This window comes from Lithobates pipiens, unplaced genomic scaffold (genome assembly GCF_037356315.1).
Source record: "Lithobates pipiens isolate NorthernLeopardFrog02 unplaced genomic scaffold, aLitPip1_a1.2 Scaffold_27, whole genome shotgun sequence".
Taxonomy (NCBI): Eukaryota; Metazoa; Chordata; class Amphibia; order Anura; family Ranidae; genus Lithobates; species Lithobates pipiens.
Genome location: NW_027507788.1, coordinates 187,035,791 through 187,062,884, shown reverse-complemented (window position 1 = coordinate 187,062,884; position 27,094 = coordinate 187,035,791). Strand labels below are relative to the sequence as shown.

At 44.4% G+C, this 27,094-nt stretch overlaps 1 protein-coding gene across 1 annotated transcript in view; it reads right to left on the bottom strand.

Moving 5' to 3' along the window:
* Positions 1 to 6,112: 6,112 nt before the first annotated feature.
* LOC143934416 (uncharacterized protein CXorf65-like) overlaps positions 6,113 to 27,094 on the bottom strand; it is a 39,616-nt gene continuing 18,634 nt past the window's right edge. Inside the window, exons 5-6 of the mRNA XM_077458019.1 lie at positions 8,052 to 8,153; positions 6,113 to 7,960 (exon numbers count right to left, since the gene is read on the bottom strand). Coding sequence (XP_077314145.1) covers positions 7,911 to 7,960; positions 8,052 to 8,153 — 152 coding nt within the window. The 3' untranslated portion in view covers positions 6,113 to 7,910. The remainder of the gene's footprint in view (positions 7,961 to 8,051; positions 8,154 to 27,094) is intronic.

Sequence of the window (27,094 nt, the reverse complement as noted above, 5' to 3'; positions counted from 1 at the left end):
CGAAGGAGAGATGGATTCCCAGGTTTTTTTTCCTGTTATCAGCCTTGCCGCCGTGTTTTGGATCAGTTGTAATCGCGCAAGTTGATATTGTGGTAATCCTATGTAAAGCGAGTTTGCGTAGTCCAGTCGTGAATTAATGATTGTTCCAACTACCACTGCTTTGTCATTCTTTGGGATAAAAGGGATGAGTCTGCGAAGCATGCGCAGCAGATGGTGCGATCCACTGACTACTGCTCCTATTTGCGAATCCATTGACATTTGTGCGTCTAAAATAACCCCGAGACTCTTCGCTTTGGTCTTTGGGGGGATAGTCTGCCCAAAGACGGTTGGTGGAGACCAGGAGGTTTTGGTTGCGGGCTTATGATTTGGGTGTAAGATAAGAAGCTCTGTCTTTGATTCGTTCAGCTGGAGGGAGTTGGTGGTCATCCAGTCCTCTATTGATTTGAGGCAGTTTTCAAGTTGTTGTTGGTGATCTTTTTTTCCATTGATCCAGAAATAAATTTGCGTGTCGTCAGCGTAAGAGTGGAAGCAGAGATCTGAGCATCTGATGATTTGAAGGAGTGGGCGAATGTAAATGTTGAAGAGAACGGGTGACAACGGAGAGCCTTGAGGGACTCCGCAGGTGACTGCCTGAGTTTCGGAGAGGAATTTTCCTAGTTTCACTGTCTGTGACCGATTTCCTAGGAAGGACGCGAACCATTGGAGATTTATGTCTTGGACTCCGGCTACTTCTGTGAGTCGGACGAGTAGAGTATTGTGATCTACTGTATCAAACGCTGCACTTAGGTCTAGCAGTACGAGGAGACACGGCTCTCCATCATCTGCTGCTTCGAGGGCATCATCCCAAATCTTAAGGAGAGCTGTTTCTGTTCCATGACCCGGGCGGAAGCCTGATTGCAGCGGGTCCAGGAGTTTGTGAGTATCCAGGTGAAGTTGTAGCTGATGTACTACAGCTTTCTCCATGATCTTAGAAATGATGTAGAGGCTTGTAATTGGCCTACGGTTGATTGGATCCTGAGGGTCCAGGTTTGGTTTCTTGAGTAGAGGTTTGACGATGCCTTGTTTGAGGATGCTGGGAACAATCCCTTCGTGGAATGATCGGTTTATGAGGTGGGTTATGGTTGGAGCCACGATGTCGGAGCATTCTTTCAGTAGTTTTGTAGGGATGATGTCAATAGGTGAGGTACTGTCACGCAGTTTATTAATGATGTTTTTTGCGGTGTCTACGGTAATTGGGGATAGTGAAAATTTCGGCGGTTGCGGTATGTTGGTGCAGACACCCTCTTTATGTATTTGCTGGCTGAGGTTGGATGTTTTCTTCTGACAAATTGTTTCCCTGATGGTTTTGACTTTATCGATGAAAAAATCCGACAGTTTGTGACAGTAATCCTGGGATTCGCTTTCTGGGGGTTTTAGGCACACCGGATTCATTGATTGATTAACCAGTTTAAACAGTTCCCGTGGTTGGTTTGCGGCCGTTGAGATTGTATATGAGAAGTGGTCCTTTTTGGCTTTGAAGATTGCTTTCCGATAATTCTCTGTGAGACATTTGTAGTTAAAGTGGTTTTCCTCTGTGGTATTTCTTCTCCATGTTCTTTCTGCTCTTCTGCGTTCTTGCTTTAGTACGGTGAGGGAGCTATTAAACCATCCAGAATTTTTCTTCCTGATGAGAGCCCTGCGTTTTGGTGCTACCGAGTCTGCTGATTGCAGCAATGCCCTGTTCAGGGATTTGAGTGTTTCCTCCGTAGAGTGGTTTAAGGTTATTCTAGTTATCTTGTTGGACAGAGTGGATTTGAAGGATTCGGAGTACAGTTTTTTATGCGATCTGGTGCAGTGCGTTGTTGTTACAGGTTTCCGTTTTTCGTTGGTGATGTTGGTAGCTATTTTGAATTTGATGGCGTGGTGCTCCGTCCATGGCAGAGTTATGTTGTCGCGTATGTTGACGTCAATGTTCTGTTTGAAAATGAGGTCCAGGGTGTGTCCTGACCCAAGCGTGGGAGTCTTTATCAGTTGCTGGAGACCCAGTTCTTCTAGTTGATTGATGCAGGCAGTCGCAATGGGGTCTTTAGGCTCATTTGCCCAAAAGGTTGAAATCTCCGAGTGCCAGGAAATTTTTGAATTTTAGGGTGTGCATTGCAAAGGATTCCGTGAGGGGTGAAAGAAGATTGGACTTTGGTCCCGGTGGTCTGTAGCACAGTAGAATATGAGTGGTGTCATGGGGTGTTGGTTGAAGATGTAGCATCAGGGTTTCCATAAAAGGCACTGGGTTCTGAGATGATGGTTTAGTGAGATCCAGGTGACCTTTAAAGATCACTGCTAGGCCTCCTCCTTTTTTCCCTATCCGGTGTTCGGTTAGGATCCTGTAGTTTTCCGGCACCAATTCGGTGAGGATGGTGTTGCAGTCAGAGGTTAACCAGCTTTCGGTGATGAAGCGGCAATCTACATTGTTCTCGATGATGAAGTCATGTACTTCCAGTCTATGTTTGACTGCAGACCTGGCGTTAATCAAGGCGCAATCTAATTGTAGTGGTCGAGTAGATGTCTTCCTGTGGTTGGGAGCTGCTTGTCGTCTGGTTTTTAATAGCTGTTCTCTTTGAAGTATTTTTTGTATGGAGGATAATGTCACAAAGCTCCAATCATCTCACTACTGGACAATGAGGTCACTGTACTCCAATGGCCTCAACACTCACCAGATCTCATCCAATAGAGCACCTTTGGGATGTGGTGGTGTGGGAGATTCACATCATGGATGTGCAGCCGACAAATCTGCAGCAACTGCGTCATGCCAACATGTCACTATGGACCAAAATCTATGAGGAATGTTTCCAACACCTTGCTGGATCTATGACACGCCCACGAAGAAGGATGGCAGTTCTGAAGGCAAAAGGGTGCCCAACCTGATACTAGCAAGGTGTACCTAATAAAGTGGCCGGTGAGTGTACAACTGTAGTACTTGGTTTATCCATTATGCATTCTAAACAGCAAAGCCACTACTTTTAGATCTCTGCAGATATTCCAGTTGAACCTTGGTGTACTGGATGCAGTTCAACAACAGCTCCATGTTGTCGTGTGTATAGCATAGCCAACAGGTATTGACGGAGTGTACATTGCCATTGTGCAAGAAGGCAGCTATGAGGCTTAATACTGATGAATCAGTAAATAGATGACTTTCTACTGGCTCAAGCTCACAACCCAAAGCTGCTCCTTGCAGTCTTAACCCCAGTTGTTCTGTTTTTGATTTTGACAAACATAAGTCCCTGACCAGGTAATTTAATTCTGACCAGGTGCAGGGCCGTCTTTAATATTGATTGGACCCCCCGCCCCCATGCAGTTTTGCTCTCCACCTGCTTTGAGACATACAATAAATAGCAGCTAAACTCAAAATCAGTTTACTGAATCAGATCAGGCAGCTATTGCGATTGGTTGCCAGATTACAGTATCATTACCGCTCACTGATTGGTTGCTAGAGGTTACAGCACACATTACGGCTCACTGATTAGTTGCTAGAGGTTATAGCACATGATTTCTGCTTGTTGATTGGTTGCTAGAGATTACTGTGGCTATGACCTCAGGAGGGCATGATATCCCCTATTTACATATGAATGCTGCCTCTATTTACATATACATGCCGGTAATTTACATGTAAACACAGGGTCTGCAGGTGAGTCATCTGTACACAACAATAGGGCAGAGCTGGGCAGCATTAGTAGCAGCGCTTCACACTGAGATATTGGGACACAGCACAGGACTAAAACCTCGAGGGACAAGGGAATTTAAACCAGGATAGTTGGCAAGAATGAGACATCTGCTTTGGGCCCCACAACAATGACAGGGCCCAGGGCAGCTGCCCCTTTTGCCTTGCCTTAAAAACGGCCCTGACCAGGTGTTATGAGATGAGGCTCACAAGACATACACAGTTGTCACTGTCCGTACCTGGTGGTGCACTAGAGCATCTTCAAATGTTTTGTCTAATCTCCATTTCTCTGGTGGCTTAGGTACCGGCAGATTGTCATCATGTGGCACTGGTCTCCTAGCTGAAGGCAGATTGGAGCATTCAACTGATTTCTTATTTTAAGCAGATAAACCAGCGACATTAGTCCGAGAGAAGCAACAGAATGTCATATGATCATTCTGTTATTGCCATATCATCAGGACCGCAAATTATTATTATTCTTCATGATTTCTATAGTGCCAGTAGTTTACGCAGCGCTTTACAACATGGGGGCAAGACAGTACAGTTACAATACAAATCAATACAGGAGGGATCAGAGGGCCCTGCTCGTTAGAGCTCACAATCTAGAAGATGGCATTGACTTTAAAGTTCCTCAGAGCCAAGCTTTAGCACAGCGTTGCCAACCAGCAGTATTTTTACTGGCAGTCAGTAAAAAACAGGCACTTTTTTCCTGCCAGTAAATGCCAGTGACAGGAAAAGATTAACAGTAAATAATATGGCTGGGACGCTCGGCTCGGAACTGCCCATGGGCAGTTCCGGCTTGGAGCCTGCCATGACAATCCAAGTACAGTGTGTTCGGGCAGCGCCAGCGGGAGGTGGGTCTGGCAAATGCAGAGCCTGAGCATGTTGTGTGATGTCATGGTGCAAGGGAGCTGAGTGGAGCATCCATAGCCTCATGTGCAGGTTTGCAGGACAGGAGCAAGGCAAGTCGGGAGTGGGACTGTCATTAATGTTTGGACTGGAGTGAACTGAAGGGACCACCTGGCGTGGAGAGAGACGGTCACTGTGACTCAAGAGGGAAGGTGTCATGTCGGTGAGGTGTCATCATCATCTGTGCTGCTGTCCACTGCTGTCAGTGTGAAAGTCAATTTTTATGCGTATGTGCCAATTCTAATTTCTTGACCTCCTGTGCCTGACCTACTTACTACAGCTTCAACTCTTCTGGGAAGGCTGTCCACAAGGTTTAGGAGTGTGTCTATGGGAATATTTGACCATTCTTTCAGAAACGCATTTGTGAGGTCAGGCACTGATGTGAAGGAGAAGGCCTGGCTCGCAGTCTCCGCTCTAATTCATCCCAAAGGTGTTCTATTATGTTGAGATCAGGACTCTGTGCAGGCCAGTCAAGTCCCCCCCCAATTCACTCATCCATGTCTTTATGGACCTTGCTTTGTGCACTGATCCAAATCATTTGGTGGAGGCGGGATTATGGCGTGGGGTTGTTTTTCAGGGGCTGGGCTTGGCCCCTTAGTTCCAGTGAAGGAAACTCCGAAGTTGTCAGCATTGCAAGACATTTTGGACAATTTCATGCTCCCAACTTTGTGGGAACAGTTTGGGGATGGCCCCTTCTAGTTCCAACATGACTGCGCACCAGTGCAAAAATGATCAAACATTCCCATAGACACACTCCTAAACCTTGTGGACAGCCTTCCCAGAAGAATTGAAGCTGTTATAGCTGCAAAGGGTGGGCCAACTCAATACTGAACCCTACACACAAAAAACGGCAATGCCATTAAAGTTCATGTGTGTGTAAAGGCCGGCATCCCAATAATTTTGGTAAAATAGTGTATTTGCCAAAAGCCATTACCTTAGGAAGCTGGGTTGGAGAAGGACCCCTTTCACCGATGAGTGTTTCAGGGAAGCTGGTTGGGAGCTGTCTCTGGACATTGTGAGTAGGATCTTGCCTAGAGTGCTAAGTATGGCTGTGCTTTGGGTGAGGCTTAATCACTAGAGGTTGCTAAAAGAACTGTGACTGCTCTTACAGAGTCTCAGACTATCTGGCTGTCCCCTTTACCTCCAGCAATACTAGAAGTGTAATTCTATGCATGAAGGTAAAAAAAAACTTTCTGTGTGCAACAGAACAACGATTACTTACCTGAGCCCCTTATTGATCCAGCGAGGTCCACAAGAGCTATGCCTCTCTAGGGACTCACTCTACTGGTTGGCTTTTGGCTGTCAATTACAGCCAGTGAGGCAATCAGGAGACAGAGTGGGAGGGGCCGAGCCACAGCTCTGTGTGGGCATTTACACACAGAGCAGAGGCTCGGCAGTGTACCTGCTTGGGTGCCCCCAGAAAGAGCTGCTTGCTGTGGGGAAGTGAGCACTACAGACACATGAAACATGCAGTCAAACTTACTTATTTTCATAGTAAACATAAGAGGGTAATGTGTGCTTCTTTATTTATAATAAAATGACATATACAGTATGACTACAATTAATGCCACAGATCACAGAACTGTCACTATCAAGCTATGGAGAAACGTAAACTCTCATATACCTTCATGGGCATCCACAGAACTTTTTTCGGGGGGGGGGGGGGGCAGACATCCTTTTAAGGTCACCCATGCTCTGCCCCTTTTTGACAATGTCATGAATGGGAGGGGCTTAGTCATTATCAAATAAAGCACAGGCATGCCAAGGTTCGAGAAACCTGATAGAAAAGCTTAATAATCAAGCTGCCATTGATTAACAATTTTTATTCAGTTTTTATGTTTACAGAGGTTTCCGCTATTGACTTTTCTTTCTGAAAGTGCCAGCACCATGGCTCTGTTTTTCCAATATTTATATTCATTAACAGTGGCAGCTGGTGGGTTCTTCTTTTGGGGGTGGGCGGCAAACAACACACCCTCGGCGGTGTGGACGGCACTGAAACAGCATCCCCACCCGCGAGAGGTCCGTCACTTGCCTCGTGTGGCGGGGCTGTGGTGTCCTCTCCTGGAGTGTGGGCAATGGCCCCTGGCAGCTCCTTCAGCTTCCTCCCGTGTCTTCTCTTCTGCAAAACGCTAGGCATCCAATAGGACCACCTGACGCTTTGGCCAATCAGGACACAGGTCTCAAAGACCTGCCTCCTGATTGGCGGGGAGGAATTTTAGCGTGATAATAATGAAAATTAATTTGCTATGGTCATACAACAGGGTGGCCTCGGAGTGCAATGCTCTGCGCTTCTAGGCCACCTGTTTTTGAAGCCTATTAGAGCCTCTGGCTCTAATCAGGTGCTTAAAAATAACCCACCCTGCATTGGAATCCATGGTTTGGTGCCACTGATATGTAGATTAAGGGGGTGGATGCATGGATAGGGGAGACAATGCCCGTGAGCCCTTTATGGATGGGCCGCCACTGTTCATTAACCCGGAGGAGGTATACAGATAATAATTTTTTACTTTCCTTAAAATTGTCTGATGTGCATACATGCTCTGGCTTAGAAAGCATTCAGACCCTCAGGTCAGCATTAGAGCCAGGTAAAGAGCATTTTTAGAAGGTGGGTGGAGCCAAAATTTGCCCGGTTTGAAGGAGGAAGTTGTTCCTCCTCCGTTTTGAATGCTGTGGCCTCACCTTGGCCTCATGACGTGACGTCACAGGTTGCTAGACATCGGGCGAGTCTAGCAACCAGTGCAGTGGGCAGCAGAGAGGCCAGCGGACAGTACAATAAGTCTAGGGAGTCTGGGGGGCGCTACTGCTGCTACTGAATGTAACAGTGACTGCCACAGCTTCAGCCCCCCCCACCCCACCTCTATGGCAGCTTGCTGGGTGTGTTGCACCCTGGGCAGCCACCCAGGATCCGCTCTGAGTGTCCGTGTGTGGACTCCTTGCTTTTAGGGGGAACCCCCCCCATGCAGATGCCCATGTACACCTTGCATTTAATTTTAAAATTAATGCCACTGAGCTCCTAAAGCAATGCTGCCAATGTGTACCTCTAGAAGCTTTCACAATTCAAATTCATATTACTGAAATTGTAGCAGTGGTTTCAAAGCAGAAGCCTGTTGGTACTCCTGGATCCAGCTGTAGAAAGAACACATTTATATGATGATATGACGATATGGAATGGATAAGAAGCAATGGCCTGATTTTTCCCCCCTGAACCTCTCAGGATTGGGATGGTGGTATAGGTTGATGTTGAAAGCTCAATGTCACTTCATGGTTTGACAGAGGTTTATCAGGTTCTCTAGTGTGACACGCTTTCTCATGGCTTTATTGACCGTTTTCGTATAGGTGTGTTCTGTTTTGCTGTCACTGTTGAAAAGTAAAATTATAGTAATAAATCATAGTAATATTATATAACCTAGACATCCATAAAATTGCTTAACAAAATTGAGCTACTTACCATCCGGAGGGGTGGAAATCACCACTGTGCTTTTTCGATTGGACTTTTTAGATTTCGGCTTGCGACTTGAATCCTTGGATTCTCCCCAGTTTCCCAATTTTGCTAAAGAAATTGAAATACATTATTTACTCATTACAATCAGAAGGGAAGCTCCGCTTGTCTGTCCCCCTCAACTGCCACATTTGAGGGGCAGCAGGTAGCTGATTTTGACAGGTCCCCGCTCCCACCTCTGGCTGAGTTCGGCCCCCCTTCTCCTTCCCCCGCAGCCAGACATTCAAAAAGGGATGTGCGCTTCGCACATGTGCAGTAGGGATACCGGCTGTGAAGCCGCAAAGCTTCACTGCCAGTTTCCTTTAGCCAAGATGGCAGCAGCAGGACACCACTGCATTCCAGGACAGGTAAGTGTCCTAATATTAAAAGTCAGAAGCTACAGTATTTGTACAGTATTTGTAGCTGTTGACTTTTTTCTGAAGGAGCCTGGTGCTCCGCTTTAAAGGGGTTGTAAAGGTAATTATTTTTTATCTTCCATCCACTGTGCAGCTCGTTTTGCCTGGTGTTCTGGGGTCCCTCTGCGGCTGTTTCAGCTCCTCCCCGCAAGCAATAACCACCTTCATGCGAGCTCTCTCGCATGGTGGTTAGTTCTTGTGGGCGCTCTCCCATGACACAGCCGCTGGCTATAGCTGCTCACTGTATTACTCGGCCCCGCCCCCGGCATCATTGGATGTGATTGACAGCAGCGCGAGCCAAAGGACTCAGGGGGCGAGCGCAGCAGGTAAACGAGCTCAGGTAAGTATAACGGGGGGGGGGGGGGGGGCAGTATTGTCGGATGTTTTTTCACCTTAATGCATAGAATGCATTAGGGTGAAAAAACGCAAACCTTTACAACCCCTTTAAGGCTAGAGCTATACAGACGATCTATAGTATTTTAATCATCTTACTAAAATAAAGTAAGTGAAGAAATGTAAAAAAAAAAAAGTTTAAAGCAAGTAAATATAATCAATTTTCCTATCTATTTACTAATGCTAGCAGCATAAGGATTAAAATACTCAATGTTGATTGAGAGAATAAAGTTCTGCTTCAACTCGGGCACAATAGAAATACAGGGCTACCAGTGCTTACCTACTCCTAAACATGCTTGTTGAGCGGTTATCCTGCTCCTCTGCTTTTATTTTCGAAGTCAATGACATAGAACATGAATGGAGGTCAGGAAAGACAGAAGTTCTAATCTCCATATTTTTTCAGTTATTTAGGGTACTGAGGTTAGCGGGTCAGCATGACAGTAAGGGCCCCCTGTTTGCAGCTAGCCTTTCAGAAGGAGGGTTCAGCAATGGCAGCCTATATGTTTCTGTTCCTACCATGACAAGGAGAAACTATTATGAATTTTCAGGGAATTCATATTTTGAGGTACCATAGTAAAATTACAAAATATTTTTTTTTTTTGTGCTCTATTCTCTTTATTAACCAAAAAAGCTTCTCCACTTTGCAAGAAGTAACTTGAATTTGGTGACCAAGGCCTACACCTTTTGTCCCTGGAGTAATGCTCTGCCAACTAAATAGATCCCCATTTGGTGCTTCAATGTTCAGTGAGGACCTTTGCATCAGAAACGTAATGTGTTATTAAAGAAGAAACTATTAAACACACTGTAGAAGCATCATTCCCCTACTTGATATGTTATTTTATCCTTAATTCCCACATTTCTGAAAAATTTGATGTATAGTTCGGCCTATAGGGTAACCTCTTGCCTTCCAGGGTCTTCTGGAGCCATTCTTTGCATTTGGACTAAAGCTATATGCATAGAGACGGTACAGATAGCACAAGCCTCTTCCCTCCTAGCTCAAATCCCCCCACCCCCCAATCATCCATACTATCACAATTACCTCCCTCAAAAAAAAATTCCCCTACCAGCACAAATTACCTCTCCACTCTACCATAGCTCTTCTTCTATGACACAAATCATGCCCCCCCAGCACAAAACCTCTTCCCCCATTCCCTTTCTCAACACAAATCACCCCTCCTAGCACCCTCCCATCAAATTTTCCCTCCTAGAATAATTCTTATCCCCTGCTGCTACCAAACTCCCGCTCCCAACACAAATCCCCTCCCAACACATGTCCCCCTTCCATTTCCTTGTGGTGCCCCTCCACCTCATATGATACCACAGTGCCCAGGGCAGCCGCCCCTTCTGCCCACGCCTTGTCCCGGCCCTGCCCACAAGTGTTACTCATAAACCATTGCGAAGCAGGAGGGGTTATCGACCATAGAAGACTAGATTACCACAGGACATTTAACAAGAGACAGTGATATATTACCAATAACAGGCCCAGTTCAGAGCCACTAGGTCACCAATACTACTGTATAAATAGCATATAAATAGCACACAGTGAGATATTACCAATAGGAGATACTCACAAATCACTGAAATACAGGAAGGATAATGACCTTGCATAGCAAGGTCACTTTAGGCTGTCCTACCAACAGGATCCAGTAAGAAATTACCCACAATTACCCACATCATCCCTCTTCAGAACAGAAAAGCTTAGTGGCCATGTGTGACTAGGTCACCATTAGAGATGTGAAGGCCCAGAAAAATTCGTAAAAAATACTTTTTTCCCCATTTTTTTCCTGAAGGATTTTTTGTTTTTTTTCCAAAAAATTTGAAAAATTGAAAAAAAATGTGGAATATTTTATTTTAACATGATGAATAAAATATTTTAAGACAGGGTTTTCAAATATTTTCTATATCATTTCTAAAAAAAAAAAAAAAAAATGTATGATATCAGATTATTCTAATTTCTGTGCACTGAGGACAAGCAAGTCCTAGGTAACAAACTGAACCCTCTAATGCAAGAACAGTATGCATTTCTTCCTTTAGGAGGTGCTCTGCTGCTATTATAACAAGAAAAAGGTTTCAGTTTTGCTTTTGCATGTTAGTGGGTTTGTTAGGTTTGTTCTGCCCTCTTCACTAGGCCTCAAAAGCATTGGAAGAAAATACAGAGCAACAAAAAGGACCTGAAAGTATATACTTAATTAAAAAAGGTAAGAGTTTACATTTATCTGATTCTGAATAGAGAAAAATAATCATTTAGCAACATTAGTTTATCTTTATAAACATTTGTGTAAATAATAATTTGATTACCAGTAACCTGGTTCTTCCCCCACCCCCCAAACACAACCATAGATTAGTATCTTCTTGCAAAGTATTAATTTTCTTTATTTTTTATTTCCTACTCCCCTCAGAAAAATGGTGAGACCAACATCTAGCATATGGAGGCATTTTCACATTACAAGTTCTTCTGAAAAGAAAAATGTGATTTGCAAATATTGTCAGATGAAATATGCATTTTCCAAATGCTACCAGGATGACAAAACACATTCTTGTATGTAACAAGTCCTGTAGATATTAAAAAATCCTTCATGTATCGAAGTAAGGAGGACAACAACGATGACAATGCACATAGTTTTTCTCAACATACTCGTAACAAAATGACTTTCAATCTTAAAAAGACAAAAAAGTGCTATTGTATCATTTTTTTCAATTTTTCAGAAAATTTCAATTTTTTTCTCCAAAAAAATGGAAAAACCCAGGGTTTTGGACCCTGCAGGTGGGGTGCAGTGCGCTGCAGCTGTAATAACATGGAAAAGTCCAAGTGCAATGAAAGAACTTGTATTGAAATAATGTAAAAGACAGTTTACAATAAACCCGGCGGGAACACAACCAGGGGCATTCACAGGTCCAACAGCGTGTAGAGAGAAGGTTTCAGCCAAACTAACAGTGCCTGTTAGGAGGGGTAGAATGCAGCCTGGCTGTCTTGTGCCCAAGCAATAGGATGCCAAGCCTGGGACCCAAGGCCTAAGCCTGACAGCCACTTACTGACCCAAGATGGCTGCTAGAGTCACATGGGACAGCAACATCCAATTGGATTGCTTCCCCAGTGACCCAGGAAACCATACAGGAACCATGTTCCCCTTGTTTGTTTTATACTCTTTTTTTATTGAATTTAGGAAAAAGAAAACATAACATGACAAGACAATGAAAAACACAGGTAGTATTCCATACAATATGTACAAGAAAAAAACAATCCAAATCCCCCACAATATACATATAATTATCAGCGCACAGTGTAAAGCGCAAAACCAGTCCCTTCTCTTCAGAAGGTATATTGCAAAAACCAAACCATTTCTTCAAAACATGGATACTTTTTCCCAACCTTCCTCCTCACTATGTTCAATAGACCACCCCCCCCCCCCCAAAAAAAAGTGCGCAAACAATTCATAATATTAAAGATGGGGGGTACCAGTAGGGCCCATGTATGGCTTCCTCCATGATTCTATCAGTCCCCATTCATCACCCTAGATCTCCAACCAGTGGCCTCACTGAGAATAAGAACACCCCAATAAAAGAACATGCTAACCATATCCCTCTTGACTTCCTCTCCAAATGCGATGCCACTGCGGAAAGCCCACCTACAGCAGAGAAAGTGCACTGCACCTGCCTACAGACTTGTATAGCACCTTGCATCTAACTTAAACATGATGCACTACATGCCAATGTGAGCACCCAACAGGATCCAGTGCCATTACAGACTGGGCAGTGTGGGCACACATCATTTTCCCAGAAGAATCCAGGTACAGTCACCCAAGGTTCAGCTGAGAAGTCAGCCGATACAGTAAGCTGCAGGAGGGAGCTGCAGTGACTATGGAGCTTAATAGAAAAAACGTGAAAAAAAAAATCTACCAAAAATTCAACGCAAATTTCTCTAAATAGACAGAAGATGATCATCACCTAAGTACACTATACAAAAATTGAGGCTAGCTGGGAGTGGTTGGGTTTATAGAGACAAAGTCCCTGCACCTTTTTTTTGCCAATGTCCAATGAGCTGAAGATAGCTGCCTATAACCCAGGGTTGAGACTAAGTCCTGTACTGTACGATTAAAGTAGTGTATGCCTAAACCCTGCAAAGCAACCTGCTTCTCAAAGCATCTGGAGTGATTGCAAGCTGCATCCAAACATGCAGTGAGATACATGGCCGTTACAGACATCTCGTCCTTCTGAAGGTCAGCAGACACAGCACCAAGCCCCAGGCCTGAGGCAGATGATCGCAGTGCTCAAACAAGAGTCAGATATTTTCTTCTCCTTGGCATCTGATGCCAATTATGCTGACAGGGATCGAGACATAAAACCATTCCTCAAGTCCTTACAGACCTAAACCAAACTAGGATTGTTCATTGGTGGGGTTGAACATGATTTACTGGATTGCTTTATATATTAGACCTATTTGCTTGAAACATTCTCACTACAGTCTTATTCTCAACCAGGGGGTCTCCAAACTTTCTAAACAAAGGGCCGGTTTACTGTCCTTCAGAATTGATGGGTGCCGGACTGTGGCCAGTGGGAACAAACAAACAATGCCCTATCATTGGTTTTAGTGGAAGGAACAGTGCCCTATTAATATTTTGGGAAGAATAGAAGCCCATCCTTGGTGTCAGGGGAGGAATAGTGCTCCATCCTTGGTGTTAAGGATCTAGACCTAAGATAATACCATAAGAACTTTATGTTCACCAAGTAAAAGAAACAAACACTGGCCAGAATCCAAGCCATTGACCCCATCCAAAATAATTCTCAGAGAGACACACTTTCTCATCTGTACCTAAATTACTTAAGCTGTCTGATATTTGAGAAACTCCCCATCTGGCAACTCAAAAGTAGAAACTACAAACAAATCACCTGTTTACACGAGGCCCACTTGTCTGACCCATATGGTTGATTTGTCTTTATTAAAGGACTAAACAATGGGCAATGATACCCCTTCACTACCCTATACGCCTTCAGCTTCCAACAGAATGAATGAATGAATTAAATACTTATATAGCGCACAATGCGAACTGAATCGCCTCTAGGCGCTGTGGTGAGCTTTGATCATCTGCTAAAAGAGGAAGGTCTTGAGTTTTTTCCTAAAAGCCAGGTGATTTTCTTCCAGGCGGATGTTGTTTGGTAGAGCATTCCATAGCCGAGGCCCTTGGACAGCGAATCTCCGATCCCCCTTGGATTTATACCGGGCTTTGGGCACGAGGAGGAGGTTTTTGTTGGCTGATCGAAGACTGCGGTTTGGTGTGTAATGATTTATTTTCTCCATTAGGTATTGCGGAGCAGACACTGCTTAACAAATTCAACGATTCAAATTGGGCAAGGCCATACTTTATACAGAAGAATTGTATAAGTTGAGCAGCTGGATCTTTTGGCCAGATTTTCGAAATGCCTATCATATTTGTATAAAAAAAAAAAACAGCTTTTAAATTCAGCAGTGGGATGCTGGAGCACTCACTGCCTAATGCCTATTATCCAGAAACTGGGAAGTATACAATGTGCATCCTTCAGGAAATGCTAAAAACTATTACTTATATTGATAAATAAGATTGTACCTTATATGCATTATTACAGGGTCATGCGTTTGTCTTCATGAGTATTTCATAATTTTAAGTGTTTTGTGGGTGTTGTTGGAAACCTTTTTTATTTTTATAGTTATAAAACATATATATCTTTTGTATAGTTGTATAATGACTTTATGAGATACACTATATATATATGCCAGTTTTAGGCGTGCCCTCCTGTTCTAAATTCTGAGACATGACGTACTTAAAGGTTGGTAGTGACACACCTAAAGAGGGATTATTTAAATTTGTGATTATACAATATATTTACACGTTTATTTATTTATTTATTTTATTGCGATTGTAAGCGGTTGTCTCAGGCTATAATTATTATTGAAGTTTGTAGTTGGTATACTATTGTAGCTATTATACAGTCATTTATATTTTCGGTTGATTGCAATAGCTGGGTTAGCTAAAATTCAGTCATTTATCGGCCTCCTGGATCAGTGTCACGCTTTCTGGATGACTTCTCTGCATGGCTACCTTACTTTCTCTCATCTGAAGTGCCTGCCATCATCCTAGGTGACTTTAACATTCCAATCAATGTTAAAGAGGAAGTAAACCCTGATGAGGAAGTAAACCCTCTTTGTCTCCCTGCAAAGGTAAAGCATAATGGGCTACTATGCATCCAGCGAGGTCACCGCTGTCCCCTGTAGCACGAAGCATCCATCTTCTTCCGAGTATCGCTACTCCGGCCACTCACAGCGCCGAAGCAGCAATGACGTCACTCCCACGCATGTGCATGGGAGCCTCCACTAATGACATATCGCCGTTAGCAGCAGCATGCTCAGTGCGCCTGCGTGCCGTAGACAGCGGTGCCTGTCTTTTCGTAAATACCTCCTAAACCATGTAGGTTTAGGAGATATTTCTTGGACCTACAGGTAAGCCTAGATTAAGGTCAAAGTCAAAGTGGTTTGGAAGGGTTTACAAACACTTTAATACTGCTACCACTTCTAAACTACTCAACATAACCTCCTCTTTTAACCTAACACAATGGACACAAACCACCACTCACCCCAACGGCAACACTCTTGACCTTGTATTCTCCCATCACTGCACTCCCTGCAATCTCTCTAATACACCCTTTCCTCTCTGATCACACCCTTATCCATTTCACTCTCTCCTAGTCTCCTACATCCCATGCTGCCAACCCACAAACCACTACCTGCAGAAACCTTCACAACCTCAACCCTTCCCTTCTTTACTCTGTTACTGATGGCCTTTATGACAAAATCGCACTCCTGTCCTGCCCAGACCTAACCACTTCCATCTACAACACCATGTTGTCATCCTCCCTAGACATACTTGCTCCCCTTTCTACAGGCAGAACCAGGCCCCATCTGCCACAACCCTGGCAAACAGACGACACCAGAAGTCTCAAGAGACACAGCCGGGCTCTTGAGCGTAAATCTAAATCCCTGTAAGACTTTACCCTCTACAAATCTGCCCTTTCTCAAATACAACTCCTGCCTCCACACTGCTACACAAACCTATTACAACACTCTCATCAAAACCCTCTCATCCAAACCTCGCCAACTCTTTTCTACCCTTAATTCCTAACTTCACCCCCCCGGCCCCCACCCACAAACTTGCTTACCGCTAAACAGATTGCCAACCATTTCAATAGCAAAATCGACAGAATTCGTAAGGAGATATCCAACATTCAAATTCCTCCCCTACCCAACACATCAGGCTCAACACCACACTCAATACTCTCCTCCTTTTGCCCAGTTACCACAGATGAAGTTGATAAACTCCTCTCCATGGCCCACCTCACTACCTGTCCCCTGGACCCTGTCCCCTCTTAATTACTGCAACCACCTTCCCACTCTATCCTAAACTCCCTAACCAACATCTTCAACCTCTCCTTCTCCTCCAGCACCTTTCCTTCCCTGCTCAAACATGCACTGGTTATCCCCATACTCAAAAAACCCTCACTAGACCCCACTTGTCTGAATGCTTTGTCCAAAATAAGTCGCTACCTCACAGACAGCAACCTTCTTGACCCCCTACAGTCTGGCTTCCACCCACAACATTCTACTGAAACTGCCCTACTAAAACTCACCAATGACCTACTAACGTCTAAAACCAATGGGCACTACTCCATACTCATACTTTTAGACCTCTCTGCTGTCTTTGACACAGTTGACTACCTGCTCCTTCTCAGCAACTTCACCATTAATATCAATAAAACCATTGGTCCCTCTACACATGCCAGGGTCCTGGTGTAATCCTTGACTCTGACCTCTCCTTCAGCCCCCATATCCAATCACTAGCTAAATCTCCAGAATTCGACCCTTCCTGACTAATGACACCACAAAGCAAACTTATTCACTCCTTGATTGTTTCCCTCCTTGACTACTGCAACTCTCTCCTTAATGGCCTACCCTTAAGCAGGCTATCCCCCTTCAGTCTATTATGAATTCTGCTGCTAGACTAATACTCCTCACTAACCAATCCATGACTGCTGCTCCTCTCTGCCAATCCCTGGCTCCCCCTACCCCACTGAGTAAAATTCAAAACCATAACATACAAGGCCATTCACAACATCACCCCCATCTACAGCATTAACCTCATCTGCAGATATCGCCCAAATCATCCCCTCCGCTCCTCCCAGGACCTCCTGCTCTCTAGCTCCCTTGTTACCTCCTCCCATGCTCACCTCCAGAGCCTCTCCCATCCTCTGGAGCTCCCTGCCCCAGAATATCCGATCAGCCCCTTTTGTACCACCCCCTCCCTTTAGAATGCAAGCTCTATGAGCAGGGCCCTCCTCTACCTTTGTATTGAACTGTACTGTAATTGTGTTGTCACCCCTATACATTGTAAAGCGCTGTGTAAACTGTTGGCGCTATATAAATAATAATAAAAATAAATATACACCGTTCAGCCATAACATTATGACCATCCACTTAATATTGAGTATGGCCCCCTATTTGCTAAAACAGCCCTGACCCATTGAGGCATGGACACCAAAGTAACATCCACATGAATGGCAGGACCCAAGGTTGCCCAGCAGAACATTGCCCAAAGCATCACACTGCCTCTGCCAACTTGCCTTCTTATACCACATTCTGGTACCAATTCTTCCCCAGGTAAGTGATGCACACACACCTGGCCATCCACACGATGTAAAAGAAAATGTGATTCATCAGAGCAGGCAACCTTCTTCCATTGCTCCATAGTCCAGTTCTGATGTTCATGTGACTATTGTAGAAGCTTTTGGCTGTGGATTTCAAATTGAGATGGGAACAGAATTTTGATGTAAAGAAAACAGAAACCTTGCTACTTCAAGAATCATGACTTTCAGTCTTTGGTCTTGGGTATATTTAGCAAAATTCCAGTAAACTGAAATTTGCTCATTTATATAGGCATGCACAGATAAAGAGACATAAAAAAAAAGAAAACTTGAACTTGTCAGGGCTGGGCCCAGCCCTTCCTTCTCTAAGCTGGCTGCTCAGCTGTCGGCTAATTGCCAGCTCCTTTCTCTCCACAGTGACTCACCGGTTAAGCTGTCCAGTCGATCTCTGCCTTCGCCTTTGTCACATCTCTAGAGACGATCTCCTGTGGTCCTGTTAAAGACTTACTTGGCTGACATTCCTTCTGGCTCCAGATCCTGCTTGCAGTGCTACTATGCTGTTCTCTGGCTCCCTGACGTTTTGGCTTGTCTGACTATCCGTTTCCGGTTCCTGAACTCTGGTTATGTTTTGACTACGTTTACTCTGGTTACCTTTTTTATTATAATTAAACAAGTGTGATTTAACTGTACTTCTGTCTCAATCTGATTCATGTTTCTGACAGAACTTGATTCATAAGCATCAAGGGTTTAAATAAAAGCAAGTAACATTTTATATTTGTAGTAACAGTGAACAGTGAATATTATGAAACTGAATTACAAAAAATACAAGTTTCAAAGTAAAATACAAAGTAATATTAAGACACATGTTGACACAGTGAATTGTTTGAACAAATGAAACAATCAACTTATTGGAATTATCGAGAATTTGAATAGAGAACTACTAAATAAAAAAAATAAAGGAATTTTAATGAAAGTGGGTCACTGCCAGGTGTTTTTTCACCTTAATGCATAATATGCATTAAGGTGAAAAAACGAGGGTTTACAACCCCTTTAACTGCCAACAGACTCACAAGAAAAAGTCAAGGGTTAAAAAAACTTAAAAACACACAGATAATAGCTTAAAACACCTTGTGGCTAAAGCTTGCATCCTGAACATCCAACTGCTAGGGGACCAGGTGGCGGTCTTGTAAATCTAGGAAGCAGAAGCTTGACGTTAAAAAGCCCAACCAACACCAACAGAGACACCAACAGCACTGGTAGAAAAGGATATGATAGGTAAAGAACTTTGTCCTTGTACAGAAAAGAGCTGCCGAGTCAGAAACATGCATAACAAATATAATGGCCACCAGTAAGGCAAGTGGGATCATCCAACTAAAAAAATTCTTATTGGTTCAAAGAGAGGTCTTTGAAGTACAGATTGAAATCCCAAGTTAATAAAGGAGGTTCAGTTGGGGGACTTGCATAAGCCATTGCCTGAAGAAAAGTCTTGATTAAGGATTGAAAGGCAAGCAGTTTCTGAAATAGAATAGATACAGCAGAACGCTGTCCTTTAAGGTAATCAGGGCAACGCACTGGTCAAGACCAGACTGAAGGAAGGCCAAGATATGAGTATAGAGTGTTCCCCAGGAGTTTTCTTCCTGTCCTTGTACCAGGCAAAGTAAGCCTTTCAACTGAGATAGTAATTCTTAGCCCCTGTACACACAGTCGGAGAATCTGTCGGAATGCGTCTTATCGGACCGTGTCGTCAGATAATCCGACTGTGTGTGGTATGCATCGGACTGATTCTGTCCGAATCTCCGTCCGACCCAATTTTCCAACATGTTGGAAATATTTCCCGACAAACTGGGCCGGTCGGACCTAATCCGATCATGTGTATAGCATTTTGATCGGACCAAGTGTCACGCATGCTCAGATCAAATTCCTACATCAAAGCTATTGGCTACTAGCCTGAATGTAGTCCCATCGTAACGAAATTATATCATCACGTTCTGAAAGATCTGATTTTTCGCCAACTTGTCCTGACCGTGTGTATGCAACAGTTTCGGACACAATCCGTCGGACTAAATCCAACGGATTTGGTTGGCAAAATCTCCGACCGTGTGTACAGGGGCTTACAGTAGTTGTATTCCTCCTATACAGACCCCTATACTTTTGGTACCTGGGTTTCAGCAGCCATGCCATTTAAGTGGTTGGAAACACCATGTCTAACAAATATGAAACATTCACATCTGCTTACAGTTTGTAGAATGAACATGACAAGTGCATTATATGTTCTTCAGTTTTTTCATGCCTTTGCCGGTTTTAGCATGCCAAATATCTCTCGATCAATTGGCATGTACATGGCCCAGAGCTCGGGAAACAGAGTTGTGACATCACTGGACTCCCCATCCAGCTGTGAATGCCTTAGACCTTCTCCCTAGCAATCCTCAGCAGCGTGAACAGCAGCTAGAATCCTTATTAAGCCTGTCACCCACAGGGAGGTGACGACACCTTTTTTCTATCAGATGTCAGATTTTTCTACTATTGAAAAGCGGGGAGGATTGCAGATGACAGGATTGTCTTTTCCTGGCCAAACTGAGGACAGTAGATGTCTGCTCCCTTGCGGACTTCAATACAATGTTCAGTTTAATTTAGATTGTTTAGTTTTATAACCACTTTAAAGCCACATAGAGTGCTCTGTTTTGAAGAGGCCAAGGCTCAGCTGTGAAAAGTCTGAGTATGGCTGTTTACCACATTCTCCTAGGTGTGTAGAGAATCACCAGATTCCTTGTGCAGCAGTCAAAGTTGAATATTCACCATTTTGAACTGGGTCCAAGGAATAACCAGAACATCTCCTGTGAAGGCTAGAGGATCCCTGGAACTTGCTCAGCTTGTTGAAGAACTTAAAGGCCAAATTGTCCACATCTGTTTTTTCCCACCTTTGACAGAGATTTCAGAAAATCTCTGGATGCAGTGATCACTCCCCCAGATTTAGGCATTGACCACTTAAGGAAGTCCGCCTGCCAATTGTCCACTCCAGGGATATGAATGGCTTAGAGAGCTGGAATGTACATTTTTACCCAAGACAGTATCAAATTTCTTTTAAAGCAGCATGAGTCCAGGTACACCCTTGATGGTTTATGTCTGACTGCACCCTGACTGGATGACCATACAGACAGGAGGTCCGGTGTTATAGCGATAACCTGATAGCTCTTGGTTCCAAAACCTTGATGGGATGTTTGACTCCTGTGGAGACCAAGTCCCTTGGACAGCTAGGGAGCTGTAAACTTCACCCAGGGCATGCGAGGAAAGGCTTTCCCAATTCCAGGGCAGGATTAGCGATCCACCAAATCAGGGAGAGCTTTGTCTAGCTGGGTATGAAGCAGTGGGCAATTCAATGACAGGATTTGCTTGTTGTACCTTGTGAGTATGTTGAATTGAAGAGGTCTGGAGTAAAACTGGGCAAAGAGAACTGTTTAGAAGCAGGTTACCATAAAGCCGACTGAGGGGTGCCGCTTTGAGCATCCTCATTTGGGATATTATAGAAGCAACCTTCTCTCAGAGAGGGAAAATCCTGGTTTGCCTGTGTCCAAAGTTAGACCCAGGTACTTCAGATGGTGTGAGGGCTGGAGAGTAGACTTTGGAAAATTGATCATGTGCGTGCACTTGAGTGTAAATCAAGAGGCACTGGTGCCAGTTGCTCTAATTAAAGCACAGCTGAGTTGCTGAGTGGTCGTCCACTCCTGTGACCTGATCTGCATTCAGATATCCTATATTTGACCCAGATTTTTGCCTGACTCTGCTGTATACAGATCTCCTGCTACTGACCTTGGCTTGTATCCTGACTTCACCTTCTGTCTTCCATCTTGGTACCTCTGCTATTTGTCCGATAACGACCTTGGTCTGGTCTCTGACCTTGCTCAGTCTTCTAAATTGGTACCTCTGCTGCCTGGCTGTTTCTGACTTTTGTTCATCCTGAGTAAAACTCTACTTCCTGCACCTGCAGTTACCAGCTATCTGCACTTGGGCAGATATGGTCTGAGCATTTCCAGCATCTAACCTTGTGATCATCCCCTTTGCTGCTCTTGGTCCCGTTACCAGCTGTTTTTTCTTTTTTAAATAACATACACGTCATACTTATGTGCTCTGTGCAATGATTTTGCAAACAGCAGCCCCAATCCTTCTCTTTTTGGGTCCCCTGCCAGCGCTCCACCCCCCTGCCAAGTGCCCATCACAGCAAGCTACGTGCTATGAGGGCACTCATGCGGGCTTGCTCCAAAGCCGTGCTCTGTGTGTCCATTGTCGCTCTTTACGAGGTAAATTTTACAAGTTTCAAGATGGTTCTGATTAATAGGAATAGATATAACTTAAATACAATGTGGAAACAAATATATGATTTTACATTTTTAGATACTCTTTAAATAAAGAAAAAAAAGAGAAGAGTACATTTCACATCCCTTTGTCCTTCAGGAGCCCTGCACTTGACTTCTCTTCACAAGCAACAGCAACTCACTTAGTACTTTAGGTATATGCATCCAATTGCAATTTCATGTGCAGACCAAAGATAGCTGTGCACATAGCTGTCTCTGCACACAGTCCTAGATGCATCCTGTACTGTGCATAAACATGTGTATCACAGCAAGGCATCTACGTATCTCACCCATGCACATGTTTTTCTATAATGGAAATAAACCCAAAGAGAAGCGAGTACAAATATATAAACCTTTACCACCTGATTGTGGCATTAGTCACCAGGATCCCACATTTCCTCCTCATCTGCCATGTTGAAACACTCCCACCAAGCTGCTCTCTGCTGGTTCTAGGTTGAAGAGTTTACAGCTTTACCGCTGCCAAGTACATACTGTAAGCCTGTTGTTAAAAATGTAGCTGTCTAATGATGTTACACTGTGTAAAATGTAACATCTACTATGAGTGCATGTTCATGACAGGCACAGAAATTTGGGAAATTGGTGGCTACAATATTAAATACAGCACCTAGTGTCATTCATATACATTGTTCTAACTTGCAGTAACTGTAGGAGGAATGGAGGCTGTTGTCATAGTGTGTGTGTGTGTGTGTGTGTGTGTGTGTGTGTGTGTGTGTGTGTGTGTGTGTGTGTGTGTGTGTGTGTGTGTGTATCTCCCCCATAATCTCGTGTTGTTAAAGTTAGTGACGGCTGGTGTGCAACGTTATTGAGGGGCCGCAAACAAACTGAAAAATACTGAAACAAAAACAAATGCAGCCACTGTGCCCATCAATTGCAGCCAACTGTACCCATCATATGCAGCCACTGTGCCCATCATATGCAGCCAACTATGCTCAGCAAACACAGCCAAATGTGCCCAGCAAATGCAGCCAACTGTACCCAGCAAATGCAGCCAACTGTGCCCAGCAAATGCAGCCAACTGTGCCCGTAATATGCAGCCAACTGTACCCATCATATGCAGCCAACTGTACTCATCATATGCAGCGAAATGTGCCCATCATATGCAGCCAACAGTGCCCAGCAAATGCAGCCACTGTGACACCCCCCGCCCACCAACCCGCCCGCTGTCTGACCGGCACTTACCCCATCGTGGTGGCGGGTCAGGCAGCGGGTGGTGGCGGCAAGCTGTATGACTGGTAGCGCAGGTCATGCGACGGCTCGTGTCCCCCATCTCTCTCTTCTTGCCTTCTGATAGGCGGACAATAGGATCGCCTGTGCCAGGTGATATTAGACCCGCACCCCCTGATTGGCGGAGGCTGTTCAGTGTTAAAAAAGCAAAAATTAATTTTCTTTTCTATCACACCTGGGTGGACTGCAAGCGCATTTATCTGTGCTGCAAGTCTACCTCTTTTGAAGCCTATTAGAGCCTAGGGCGCTAATCAGATGCTTAAAAAAAACACCCCCCCACTGTAATTCAGGCGCCTAGTGTCCTAAAAGGGTCTGGATGCCTAAATAGGGGGTGGCTACAGCGGCCATGGAAAGATTTATGCAATGCATGAATCTATCCATTCTACATAGAGAGGGGTGACAGAGGGGGCGGCACTCCTGCTCCCTTAATGGAGGGGTCGCCCCTGGTTAAGGTAGAGTAGAAAAGAAGGAAGCTGAATTACTGCTAATGAAAATGAAAGCAGCTTTTTATGGGTACATGACTCCATGTCACAGCCATATGAAAAAATAAATTCTACTAAGCAGAAAGCATTGACTTTTAAGGGCTCCACCTTGTTTCCTCTCTTTCATTAGAGTCAGAGATAACTGGTATTCTATTGCTATTATCTAGTGTTGACAGAGACCATATTATTAATGACACTAACTTGCTTTGGTTAGTCTGCTCATGAATAGCAGAAGAACACCCCCAAAAGGAGTTGGGTCTTAAAGCGGAGTTCCAGCTGGACCCATGTTTAAAGTTTATTAAACATTAGGGTGTGCACTGCACATGCGTGAGTCTCGCTACGCATTCTGAACGGTCAGGCAGTTTTCTGGGACCTGTGACATGTCCCAGAAGATTGCAGGGAGGGAGGGGAGAGGAGGAGTCACCTAGGCGGCGGGGGAGGAAGTGGGAGCTGGGTACCTGTCAAAACTAGGTCCCCCCCAAAAAAAATGACATGCCAAATTCCAAAAGGGGGTTCAGGGTACCTTAAAGTGGAAGTTCCACTTTTGGGTAAAAATATAAAGGAAGCAGAAGGAGTGCCACACGAATGATTCAGAGAGTTCAAATGGATGATTTCTTAAATAGTAAATTAAAGAAAGCCAATGCATTTTAGGTGTCTGGATACTTCCTCTTCATCCAGGCTCATGTGTTGTAGAATTGAAATGTTGCTGGACTTGAGAGAAATGCAACAATAGTTATATAAATTAATTTCTGACACTGCTAGAGGTCACAAAAAAACACAAATAGGGCACTCAGAGCGGTCCCCCCAGCAACAGATGTTAGAGGCATGCACCACATAATGTCCACCCTCCGCCATGAAGCCAGTTACAGCAGCAGCCTTCCCAGAGCACAGAAACCTTGTAATATTAGAAGAAAAATTATATCAATACAGATTGGAGATGAGAACAATATGCCTTTTCCAGGAGCAAGTTGTAAAGGACTTTAATTGCAGGCTGGCTGCGTAAATTGTCATCTGCCTCAAATCAAATGGACTAGATGAATTCACAAGGTCATTATCATCTGACCAGTAGGACTCCTGAGGCTATTCAACTGCCACCACACCTATCCAGCATGGTTCCTGAATGGTGAGGGTTTGGATGGGCATCCTGTGTGATCATCTGTTTAGTCCGTAGGGTTCAATATCAGTGGCGCCCCCCCTCCGAAAGCTACTCGTCGTAAAATAAATAAATAAATGAAAATAAAGACCCTTTAAGTGTGTGCAGGATGCTAGACACACAGGTGTGGGAAGCATGACATGCTGCAATCACTGAAAAAAATAAATAAATAAAAATTGCCCCTTTAAGTGTGTGGAGGGCGCCGGACACACAGCTGCCATGGGAAGCATGACGTGTTTGCAATCACATGATTGTAAACAAGAAGCTCTATTAGCTTCCTTTAGAAAGTCCTGGGAGCGCTGAGCTTTGCGCCCTGAACACTCCCTGCTGTGGTGTGTAATTGGCAGGTCCTGTGCCTTCACGTCCGGTTTCTCTGACTCATCCCAGGCAGTCCGAAGGTGTGATCTCTCAGGAAGGGGCTGGGATTCTGTGCAGCGCCATCAGCGCGGATTTTGCGGCGGGGGAGAGAGGAACTGAAAGGCAAATTAAGCTGCCCAAGGAGCTGACTGTCTGAGCCTGAGGCTGATGTGACTGACTCTAAGTGGAGTGGAACAGTCAGAGAGTAAGTTATGCCCAGTGTGTGCACTGTGGACTCTTGTCTTGTTCTTCTGACTGAGGGAGCACTGGAGCAGGGACAGTCACAAGACTCAGGGAGGGACTGGCCTGGGACTGGGGGTCAGTGAAGCAGCGGCCCCAGTGCTGGAGAAAAAGCACAGAGCCAAGAAGGAAACAAGGAAAAACATGTGCTGCTGGGCTGGGTACCTACCTAGGATGTCTTAGCATGTGTGATGATAATAATGCTTGCAACTGCAATCACTTTGAAGAAAGGATGTAAAACTGAACTGCTCTGTCAGCCCAGGTTTGCAGATTACCCCGAGTTGATAAATCCAATTTGATTTTACTTGAAACACTTTGAAAATCCCCACCTTGGAGGTTACTATGAACATTTATTAGGGCAAAGACTTGTAGACCATCTGATTGATATCTGTGTAGCTGTGCAAAATGTCTCCCAGATGGAGTTTGGATGTTGCCATTAGTAAAAGCATAAATAAGATTATATATTTGTTCTATTTTAATAAAATATATGTAGCACTAACCCCCGAAGGAGCTGCTAATTAGATTGGGCCTGCACTCTATCAAAGAACCCCACTTTCTTGACTCAATCCCCTTGGCACAGCTGTGGTGCAATGTAATACAGTACAATATAAAACAATGCAAAGTACCTGTATTATACCCTCAGGATCCACTGGCTTCACCTGGTGGGAAGAAACAGTACGCCACACAACTGGATGCTTAACTAGAAATATCTTTACTGCAAAATATTTACACAGGTGATTACAGGAATTGTGCTGTCATCCCAACATAGGACGACAGCACAATATATTTCAATATAACACAATACAAAATGTATATATATGTATAACCTGGGAGCTCCCTCTGCTTTAAATACTATATGTGAGGCCTCACTTAAAGTACTTTTAGCCGGGGTCTTCTTTTCTTCTCTAGCTAAAGTAACTCCTTTGTATTTGTAATCCAAAGTTCATGGAGTATTAAGCTGAAATGCTCCTGGTGTAACTCCAGTAACCTATTTACAAACGCTTGAGGCGCCAAGATAGATAGGCACCAAGCCTGCTCAGTGTCAGTTGCTCTGCTGTGCCTCCATGGAACTACAGGTTCCAGTGAGGCTTGTATGCGAGTCTAACTGTGTGCAAAAGTTAAACTGTGGGCCGCAACCCGCGCAACTGGATCAGAGTTCTGCTTGATCACTTTGGTCCGGCGACTGTAGCTTGCCTTTCCGTCAGCTGGGACAGACGCTCTGTATCGCTCCACTGAATCAATCCGGTTCTTCGATTCTCCACTGAGTGTCTTTGGACCTTCTCAATCCGGTCTTTCAGGCTCCATCAGGTCACCTCACAAACAGAATGGCACTCTGCGATGGCTGTCAGGCGCTGTCTCTGAGAAACCTCTCCACAGATCCGCACAGGCAGGCAGCGTGGTCCCAAGAGACCTAAAATGGCTGCTCGGGTCCCTTTTATTCCCTACCCAGCATGCAGTGCGTAAGAGTGTTCATGGGTAGGTCGCACGGACTCCTGGGTAACAAGGTCAACCTTCAAAATCCAAACAAACAGTCACTTCCTGTACAAGTCTTTAGGTTGTTCTGTGGTGATAATAAACAGGTGTGTTACCCATGTTTGGTTACTAGATGGCTCTGGTACGAAACCACAGTAATGTCCATAAACCTTACATTAAGCATACATAACCACATCAATAGGCAAGGATGTCAGCGCTACATATAGAATGCATGGCA